Source organism: Pundamilia nyererei, unplaced genomic scaffold, assembly GCF_000239375.1.
Source record: "Pundamilia nyererei isolate P.nyererei 1_Seehausen unplaced genomic scaffold, PunNye1.0 scaffold00052, whole genome shotgun sequence".
Classification (NCBI taxonomy): Eukaryota; Metazoa; Chordata; class Actinopteri; order Cichliformes; family Cichlidae; genus Pundamilia; species Pundamilia nyererei.
In genome coordinates, this window is record NW_005187453.1 from 2,247,492 (window position 1) to 2,258,777 (window position 11,286).

General features: G+C 40.2%; 1 protein-coding gene across 1 annotated transcript in view; it reads left to right on the forward strand.

Annotated features, from left to right (window-relative positions):
* Positions 1–11,286, forward strand: part of snd1 (staphylococcal nuclease and tudor domain containing 1) — a 176,916-nt gene that overhangs the window by 46,288 nt on the left and 119,342 nt on the right. Inside the window, exon 15 of the mRNA XM_013910931.1 lies at positions 2,982–3,123. Coding sequence (XP_013766385.1) covers positions 2,982–3,123 — 142 coding nt within the window. The remainder of the gene's footprint in view (positions 1–2,981; positions 3,124–11,286) is intronic.

Consider the following 11,286-nt stretch of genomic DNA (forward strand, 5'->3'; position numbering starts at 1 on the left):
TTGCAGGATTCACAGTTCAAAATAATGCCTATTTATCTTATAATGGGCTGTGATGCAGTTACCCAGTTTATTCTGTATCTGCAGACAACTGTGTTTATATAGATTTGGCCAGACACACTCATTGGACACTTCAAGTTCACTTGCTAATGCCTGGTTGTATTCTTCTTTATCTTCAGAACTACCTTCACTCTTTGGCGCAGATTCAACAATATGTTAGAAGCGTTCCTCTGAAACTTTGGTTCATTTTCACATGATGGAATATCACAGTTGGTGCAGATTTGTTCGCCACATCCTGGAGGTTCTCTCTTGGTGGCTGTGGAGGTCATTATCATGTTCAAGAAACCAGTTTGAGATGATTTGAGCCTTGTCGCTTGATCCATTATCTTGCTGGGAGCAGCCATCAGGAGATGGGAACACTGTAGTCATAAAAGATAATAAAGGGACCAAAGTGTGCCCAAAATTCTATTCATAGAATAGCAGCCTGAACCACTGATACAGGGTAGGAGGGATCTATGCTTTCATGTTGTTTACACCAAATTCTCCCCTCCTGTTGCCTGAATCGCACAATAGGCAATCAAGACTTGCCGAGCCAAGTAACTTTTCACCCCCCCCCAATCTTCTGTTTAGTGAGCCAATGCAAATTGTAGCTTCAGTTACCTGTTCATAGCTGTCAGGAGCTGCCAGTGTGGTCGTCTGCTGCTGTAGCCCAACTGCTTGTATTGTCTCTTCAGATATTCTCTTCTGCATACCTTAAATTAACGTTGGCTATTTAAATTACTGCTTTCACATGGAAGCTTTTTAAACCCCAAAGGTAGCTGTGCAGTAAAATCCCAGTAGATCAGAAGTTCCTGAATTACGCACACCAGCCCGTCTCGTGACTTACATCAACTTTCATCCCCATTCAGTCACCTTCTCTTTGTTTACATAGCTAAATGAATTAAGTTGCCTCCATGTGATTGGCTGATTTAGATATTTGTGGCAACGAGCAGTAGTTAAAAAGCTATACCTAACCAAGTGGCCAGTGAGGGTATAAGCTCTGCTCTAATGATGCATTTGAACGAATCATTAAAGCTCTTTAACGCCAACTGGACTTCAGAGTCTGGCTAATAAGTCATTAATATGTGGCTGTGTATAAGTGCTCTCAGATGTTTTGCTCTTCTACGTTGTCATCATTGTAGGCTCCCTGTCTCATTGTGTCAGCAGCACAAATAAATTACCGGCAGTCCCTGTAAAAATAATTATGACAGGGAATTGTTGTGCTGACTGAGCAGCTCTTATATTTCATCTGGGAGGTTTAATGCAATTCCTGCTTATAAACCTCCACCCAACTTAACTGGCTAAACTGACCACATTTAATATGTGGCAATGACTTGGAAGTGGTTGCACGGGGAGGTGCTCAATAATTAACTATAACAGTAGTAAGAAAATTATTATAGGCCACACAGAGAATTGCACATCACACTCGTTAAATTCTGTCCCATTAAGCCCACAAAGGTCGTAGCCGTCCTTGCATTTTAGCGCGATTGTGCTCCATCATGTGTTTACGTGTGACACGCACATGAGTGCTGTGCAGAGCCCCTCTATAGCATTTCTGTCACTTTCAAATAAGAGATGCATGATTTGCAGCACCAGCTAGGATTGATGCCAGTGGGCGTGAGCGCACGCGCGTGCATGCACATGCACAGTTGTTTGGCTAGGCTAATGTAATGAGCATTCTAATAAAAGGACCAAAATAGCAACATTGCAACTCCACACCTCAGCATCCATCCACTTTCTTCACTCTGTTTTTTTTTTTTTTCTTTCTTTTTAATTTGGTATACGCCTACATGCAACTGCGGACATACACGGGCACCCTCACACACACAAGCACTCACACACTTCTTACACGCTTCTATACGTCAGCATCCTTTGGTGGTACAGGTTTACTGAAAGGGATTATGTACATTGAGTGGGATGCAGTCACAAATAGAGCAAGGATGGGTTTATAAATGTATTGTGTAGGAGATGTACAGAGGTAGTGGGAGGAGAGTAGATACAGCACTTGACTCACCTCATGCCTTTAAAGGTTGCATAATGAGGTCCTCTCCTTTCCCATGTCTCTTCATTTCTTTCTTTCTTTTTCGGAACCAAGTTAGACTGCACAGCCCACACACTGCAGGTGCTGTAAATGTGTGTACGAGCAAGCGTGCAGTTCTGACGTCTCCCACCGAGAGGGTTATTTTGGATTGCAGTGGGTGCAGTTCAGGTGGTACATCTTATGACTGAAGCACATACCCTTTACTCAAATACTCAAAAACCCCGGTGACGCGCGTTGCATGGTTTTTCTCGTCCGTCTTTTCCGTTGCTGCTTTATGTCTAGTGTAGCATTCTCTAAAAAAAGAACGGGATTATTGATATTTGTGGTTTTGAACCGCTCTGACCCTCGCATAAACTCGCAATAACAGTGGGAGAACACATGTTTTCGCTCTGACTTTACTCGTTTTAGCTCCGTCCTTTCCTCTGAGGCTTCGTGCCTACTCCCATGTCCACACTGCCACACACTGGGCAGTGACTCACTGGTCTGTTGTGCCTACATGCTCATGCCTGGAGTAGACGCATATTAAATATTTTTTTTATCGTTTACAAATCTTCCGCCGCCACTACATCACTGAACCGGCTTCAATACACATGATTTGGCTCTGCTTGTAATTTTGGCCCAAGCGCACCACTAAGCTAGTGACTCACCCTTGAGAACAGAGACTGAAACGGGAAAAGAGAGTATTTTTTATTTATTTATTTTTTTAATTGGGTGGATCTGATCGACGTGTAAAAATATCTGAATTAAGCACACACATTATGTTGTCTATTAACCTATTTACTCTGTGTCTTGTCTACATAGCTATTTCAAATTTGAAATGTTTTGGTTTTTTTATTCCTTCTCAAAAAGTCCAGCTGTGACTTAAATTGACGATGCCATCTCTCTTTCTTTCTTTGCTGGTCAGGAGACACAGAAAGCCAAGCAGTTCCTGCCCTTCCTGCAGAGGGCTGGCCGGTCAGAGGCTGTGGTAGAATATGTCTTCAGTGGCTCGCGCTTAAAGCTGTACATGCCAAAAGAAACCTGCCTCATCACATTCCTCCTTGCCGGTGGGTATCTTTTACCTTTCTGTTGTGAAGGTCATTTAATTTTGTGTCATCTAATTGAGTCACATCTGGGTCTTGGTGGGTATTAGTTTCTTCTATGATAAAATTCCTCACCATGTCTTTCAGTAACAGAGAAGAATTATTTTCATTTAGATTGCAGCCAGTGCAGATAGTCAGCGTCACATTAGGACACCGGATGATGCAGGGGGCAAAGGTTTAGGCTCTTCCCACTCCTCTCAGCAGCCAACCTTGAGAGGGCACAGAGGTAGCTGGGTGTGTTCCAGCCCCAGCCCACCATCTTTCAGAACACCAGTGTTGGCGTGAAACATGTGCCCCCTTTAGCCTCGCCTCCCCCCTTCTGGTGTTCTGCCAAGTTTGAAATGGACTCCCTCTCTGCTCTCCACTTGGTAGTAATCTTCATTAGAAACTGGCTACTGTTTCAAGATGAAGTGAGGTTTAAACTCCAGGTTTTTAGTGCTACACTTTATAATTTCTTCCGTGCTTCAAGTACAAAACACGCCTTTTTGTCGTCCTCTTTTACCTTAAGTATGTGGCAAGGTATGTTGTGAAAACTGCAGTATATGTTCACAGTTAGAAAAAAAGAAGAAGTGGTAAACGAAGAATAAACTAACCTGAAAAGCAGCAACACAGAGAAGAATCGAAAATAAATAAACTGCTGCTGCAGTTGCTTCATTGACTGATTAATCCCAATATATGAAACTAAACGATATACAGAAGAGTGACCAAGGGGAGAAAAACAGAGAATTTTGCTGGTTCTTTCTGCTAACGTGTAAGGATGTGGCGGATTTCTTTGCAAATATCACAAATCTTTTGGCGTCTCAGATAATAAAAGTAAAAATACATGTGAAAAATATCCCACAGCTATCCCACAAATATCGCTATTGTTTGACATTTTATAGAGAATAAAATTCAGAGATTAATCTCACGTGTCCTACCTTTTGTAGACCTTTATATTATTTTCAGTGAGAACAGCAGATGCAGATGGGATGAAATAGGGACTGCTTGATAGCAGGTCCAGTCATTTATTTCAGTTCCCCGACGGTGTTGACAGTTGGTGCTAGTAATAAAAACACAGAGACTGTATCTCTAGCAGCCACCAATGATTTGTGCATCCTTCCAGATCATGGGTGGTAGCAAGAAGGCTTACCCTTTACACAGATAATGCTCTTTTTGCAATCAAACTGTGTTTCAGTCCATCTTCATTTCAGGCAGACATTTACTCGCTAAACAGTTCCTCTTCATTTCCAGTAGAACAAACACAATATATTTCTGTCAAGACAGCCAGATTCAGTTTAATTATGCGTGGCTGACTTGTTGATGCATTCATTAATTTTGTAATTTTGTGTCTGATTGTCTTGCGATCCACTGATGGCTTTTTAAATTGCATTGTTCTGTCCACTGCCTGCACCAGGATACATGTAAATGACCCCATCAAAAGAAGCCATCTGTACACAGGACCGTGTGTTTGTTGTTTTGGTCTTGCTTTTCTCGCTAGCTAAATGCCCATAATGTAAACTCAGACTGATGTTTACATGGTATACTTTTGAAATGATTTTATTCAATCAAAGATTATTAGAAAATCTTAGGAACTGCATTAGTGCTGATGGGCACTGAGCTGACTTGATTAAAGCTGTTCCCAGAAGATGACCCATGCTGTCTTTAATACCCACATTTGGTTGGATTAACCCTGATTGATAAAAATGATTCATTTCCCTGCCTAGTTAATGTATTTAGCATCTCTTTCATTTAGTCCTCTGCATGAATTCAAGAGCTTACATGTGTACTTATTCTTGTTGTCTCATTTCTATTCTGTTTCTTCTTTTTCATATTATTTTTCTCCTCATCTTTAATGGTGGGCACCAGTTCCTTTCATCTATGTTGTGCATGGTTTTCTTTATGCGATAACAAATTTTAAACAGTTAGCCATACATGAAATGAAGCCCCACAGCACAAAGGACATCTTATTATCGCAGTACCTTTTAATCTCCAAGTGCGTCATATCTCTTTCCTCTTTCTCTTTCCTGTCAAAGTTATCTTGCAATGTTTTATTCGCACATCTGCACCAAGGGCTGTGGAAAATGACACGCACAATAAATTGGCTGCCCTCAAGCCTGTCGTGTTTATCTGTGTATGAAACTGCAGGGGCCCTTTGGACCTTTTTTCTTCAGGCTATTGCATATTTGTGACTGAAAATAAAATTTTCAGAGGAAATCTCTATTCATTTTTCCGATATGTTCAGCTAGTTTGAAAGGACTTACCGTTAATGTATGTCACGTAAGAGTCGTTCATAAAAGGAGATAATTGTATACATGACAAAAGCCTTTCTGGCACTAATTTGTGCAGATTTAATATTTATATTTTAAAGCTGTGCGATTGGAAGTTGTAACTTGATATCGAAATTTAAGCTCCTATTTATGCTGCATGGTACATATGTGACGTGTCGGAACAGTTACTCTAAGCCTTTATAGTCTATTATGTCTCATTACCATAACCATAAAGTTTTACAGCTGTGTCATTTTATGCTTTCGTAGGGTTAAGTATCATCATTACTCATCACCCCATTAATTATGGATAAAAGGTTAAAGTATGTTTTCTATATGCAGAGTCCCCTTGTTTAGTAATTTGCTCCGAGTGCTATGTAAATATTCACTACATGCAAATAAAAAGGAAATCATTCAAAGGATGCTGCTTTTAAAACCTGCCCTACATTAGTCATCTGTTTCATTAGCTGCATTTTCTTCATACTGTATTCATCAAGGCCAAATTTTTATTCTTTAACAGTGTTGTGGGAGGGCATTTAAGAACAAAGTGTTTACAGTAGCACTGCAAATGAAATCATCCCAAGGCAGTAAGTGATGTAACGCCGCAATTCAATATTACAATACCAAAACACAATTTAAGATCTCTCGGCCTGCTTAGCCAGCAGCATTTTTATTCTTTTGTTTTAGCCATACTTATTTGTCCCGGTTTAACACTGAACCCCGCTGACTACTGCAAGGAAATTGGTTCTCCAGCGAGGTGCCTCAAAAGGCCCGGTGTCTCCTTCCTTTTTCAGAGTTTTCCTTGATGTAGAAAGACAGTTGAGGAAAGAAAGTACAGCAGCAAGTGAAGCCCATGCTTCAAACAAGACCGGAGGTGTGCTTCAGGGGTAGTTCCCCTTTAGTCTCCTGAAGCACTTTGCCTTACTTTTCTTCTTCTTTCACTCTCTGGCTGGGCACTGTCACTCCAATATGTAAGTTTGATAAAGGGTAAAGGAGTCATCCAGTTTCTAAGAGATGGGGGTACTGTATAGGAAAGGGATTTAAGGGTGTGGTGAGGGGGTCTCGATGGATGATGAAAGGAAGAGCAGAAGTAAGATGTGGAGGCTGGAAGGACATGGAGGTTAACAAAAAGGGGATACGGTAAAAAGGAGACATAAAAAAGCAATTCATGTAAGGTGAATGGGAGTAAAAGATGGTTTAAACAAAGGTGGACAAAGTGGTGAAAAGGATGTAAAAGTTTATTGTCTTCAGTGGATTTCAGAGTTTGAGTTCAGAGCAGGTGAAGTGCACTTCCAGAGTTACTTGTTGTAAAGTTATGAGCAGCAGACTGTCAAAAAGATGAACCAGCGATCAGACGGGCACAAAGATTTCCAGTGTCAGCAAGGAACATTAGCCATCACACAGTGTTTGGTTTAGTGCAGACAAAGACTGCCCTAAACACCCGTGTGTTGGTGGTACACTTTAGGCATTGTCTGAGGGCAGATTTATAAAAATAAATAAAAACAGAAAAATAAATGAGGTAGAAAATTTCAAGACACACTATCTTAAAATGTGAAAAAAAGGTAAACATAATCCCAACATAGTCAGGAGAGTATGTACAATAAAGTGCTGTTGTGCCCTTCAGTAGAACCCAACCGATATATTGGCTAATATTAGCTACTTGCCAGTACGTTGGTATCAGCATTTCTAGCGACACATAAATTAAAAAGGAAAAAACCAAAGAAGATATGGAAGAAACACTCTTTAACCTGGTTATCAGCATGAAACAGTGATTTTCCTGATGTTGCATCACATGCTTGAAATATCACAAAAGCAACAGCATTGTCACATCATCTTAGTAAGATTCATGAAAAGCTATAACATTTTAGTGAAACCAATTTGTATATCTGATAAGGAAAGAAAAGATCAGCTAATATGTCTATATATTTTTGAATCACCAAATATTGGTATTAATTTTAACAATGCAGCAGTGATCAGGCTTTACTATGGATCAGGTAGATGGCTGCCCTTCCCTGAGCCTGGTTCTGCAGGAGGTTTCTTCTTATTAAAAGGGAGTTTTTTCCTTCCAACTGTTGCTAAATGCTTGCACAGAGGGGGTTGTTTGATTGTAGGGCTGTTCTCTGTACTAAGGTAGGGTTTCCACCTTACAATATAAAGCATCTTGAGGCGACTGCTATTGTGAATCAGCGCTTTATAAATAGAACTGTATTGCTGCTATGGAAGCATGGTGGTGCAAACATGCTATGAAGAAGACCCTCTGCCTGTAAATGGAGGGACAACATTGTTTATTGTACACAAACAAATATAAAATATAATTATACATACTAAATTTCCTAAATCCTAACTGATCCATGCAAAATGCAATGTGTGCTCTAGAGGAACGGCTCTAACACTGCCTAAGCTTTGTCTGAGGTAATGAGGCCTTACATTTGAAAGCCGTGGTGAGATGATGGTGAGGCGGAAAGACGGATTCAGAGGATGAAAGAGAGTCAAACAATCCAAAGATTTTCCCTAATAGCACGCTCTCGTGATCTTACCATCAGCTGCCTGCACTCTGTGGCTTGGCCACCTGTGTGTTTACCCTCAGGTAAACTTTGGCTTGGCTTTTTTGCATCAACGGAAGTGAAGGATGAGGTGGACATATTCAAATAGGAGAAATTTACCTTATAGTTGCACACAGGGACGGACAGCAAGGTTTAATGAGATGATAAAAGGGGTTATTGAGGAAAGGATTTTAGAGCTGAATTCACACACACACGCTTAGGCATGAACCTCCTAGTTGTTTGTTTGCCTGTTGCAAGGCTAATTATAACCTGCCAAGAGCCTGTCAAAAATTAAGAATTAGTGACTTCATAAAATAAAACGATAGACAGTAATAGCATTCATACTGAGCTGCCTTTATCTTTTAAGCATCCATTTATACCTGCAGACATGCCAAAAACAGTACATCTGGCAGGGTATGTGTAAAAAGTCGAAGGCTAATCAGCATGCCGGTTACCAGCTTAGGGATTTGTGGCGTGTTATTTGTTTGCATAAACTGCATGATGACACTAGTGCATGACAGCCACGAGAGGCACATGTCTTTAGGAAGATACTTGTCATTTTTCATCATTACCAATGGAAGAGAAGTTGATCCACCACTGTGATCTCTAGTCACCTGAAAGCTCACCGAATTCCACAGTAAAGTTTTTGGGAGGAATTTTAACTAGGTTACTAGATGCTGGCAGTGTACATAATATTTGTCACTTATATATCCAGATTGGTTCTTTTAGGTGAACTGTAATGATTTGGAAATAATAATTATTCTTTTAAGTGTTCATATTAAACAAATACGCGGCTAAAGTTTGACAGTTTTGAAATTACGTTAATCTTGTTGTTGTTGTACGCTGTACGACAGGATCACTATTACCTTCATGTCTTCCTGTGAAGAATGAGATTGGTTCAAGGTCGTTAGCTTGGTTTATAACAAAGATTTAAAGCAGGGTAAATGCTTAGCTTTATATAAAAGATAGATGTAGCCACTGTGACCCTCACATTTGTTTTTATCCTGTTTTTGAGTCTTTAAGTGTGACATTTTGACAGTATTTAGCTTGTTTTTTTTTTTTTAAGCATGACGATGAGCAAGGTTTGGATGTGAAGCAAAGGAAACTGATCACTCATAAGTTACTTTAATCCTTTACAAAGCTGCCAAATCCATTTTGCTGTAGTTAGGATAAGAGTTTTTTTTTTTAAAGTAAGTTATTCTATAGTGAATATGAATTTAAACTAGAGACTGAGACTATAAACTCAGTAGGGTGGGTTTTTACTGAGGTAATGCATCAGGAGAGAAGTAGTCATTTTCTCTGTACTGTGCAAAAGTCTTGAGCCTCACGTCATTTCTTTGTATTTTGCTAGGAAAATGGAAAAGAGATAGAAATAAAGTATAGAAGTATAAGTTCTAACAAACTGGAAAGTCAATATTTGGTAAGACCACCTTGACATCTTAAAGCCTCTTAGGCAGGCTTTCTTGTAATTTAAGTAGTCTTTAGGACGGATTTACAAGGCTTTTTGAAGGATATTCAACTCTTCTTTGGATGTTTGCTGCCTTTTCATTCCACACTGCTTTAACATTGTTAAGGTCCAGGGTGGGGAGGTCAATCCATGACTATTACATTGTCCAGGTTTGCTTTCACTGCATCGGCAGCAAGTTAAAAATTTGAAAATTAAATCATTGCCAATTAGGCCCTTTCCAGACATTTGACTGAACTTTTATGCATTCCTAATTCTATTCTAAGCCCCAAACCGCGACAGAGCCTCCACCATGTTTACCAGATGGCATTTGACCCTCACTTTTGTACTTCTCTCCTGATGTTGTCCATACTTACTGATGGCTATTTGGATCAAAAATGTTTACATTTGGATTAATCACTCCACGATTGCCACCGATTTTCAGTTCCGTCCTTGTGTAATTTGGCACTCCTCAGCCTTTTTTCTCCCTGCTTTCTTTCGTTGAGATTGGCTTCTTGACAGACACCCTTCAGAACATTTCTGATGATGCTTCAACAAACAGCAGATAAACAGACAGGTCCTGTGTCAGGTTTTTTCCCTGTTTCTTAAAGCCATGACTTTCAGATGCTGCTCATCTGCTGTAAAGCCTGGAGAACTGTTGCTCAAAACCACTTTACAAAATACAAAAAAAGTCTGTTTACAGTTTATTTTGCTTTTAATGAGCCGATCTAAACCATAAACAATCTGCCTTTAATTCAAGCTCTATCTTTAATCTGGCTATTTTAAAGTAGTGCAGCGGCCCCTTGGAAAGAATACAGGTTCAAAGCACTTGAGCAGTGGATTCATTTTTCAGATCTACAGTCTGTGGTTGTATTTTGTTTAGTATGCACAGCCCACACAGCAACACAAACATATGTTGAAGTTTTAATATCTTGGCTTTAATGTAAGCGACTCGTGAATTTTTATTTTTTATTTTTTTTTTCCCTTCTTCTTCTCTGAAATGACAGTGGGCACAGAGAGTACTGTTAATGCTTAAACGAATGAGATTGTCATCTTTCTTGGTTGTACGACAGAAACGGTTGTCAAGAGAAAGCTGAAGTGGTTTAGCTTGCGTGTGTACGTTTCTGCCACAAGGTTAGAAGATTGACTTTGGTTCCATACATCTTATGTGCGAGCCCTTTTTATCGATTTATAGCAGAACGTATAGAAACAGTTGCGCCTCGTGTGGAGAATGATTGTGGCAGAGAATGATGGAGAATTTGTGAGGACCTGTCTGGATGGAGGGATAGTGTTTTGGTGCGAGGCAAAGGAGCTTAAAGCGTGTGTGTGTGTGTGTGTGTGTGTGTGTGTATATATGACTAAGCAGGAAAGGTGTTTTTAGCTAAGGGGGCAGGCAGTATTTCATCAGTCATGTTGCTCACCCCAAATCACAGATTAAAAACATCTTCACCACAGGGCCACCCCACCCGTCTCTGAGCCTGAGCTCTGCAGAAGGGAAGGAGGAGGAAGCGAGGCGGGGGGTGGGGTGGGCAGGGATTGGGGGTGATACAAAACCACAGCATTACTAAATGAAACTGCTGATAGCTTGTCATCTTTTACGAGTCGAGTTGCAGCATTTGGAAACGACAAATTAATTCTTTAATCTGCTCATTCGATTGTGCGTTAATTTGTTCCAAAATGAACCAGTCATTCATTACTAACAGTCCTTCCAGATCTGTCTCTAAAGTCTGGCCGAGACATTTAAAAATGCAAAATCCAATGCCCGTGTCTTACACATCAAATCTAATGATTGATGGTGGATTGACAAGTAGGCAGGCACTGCAGGCAATAATGAGGAGCAGCTGTACAGCAGAATCTGTGTGTGTGTGTGTGTGTGTGTGTGTGTGTGTGTGTGTGT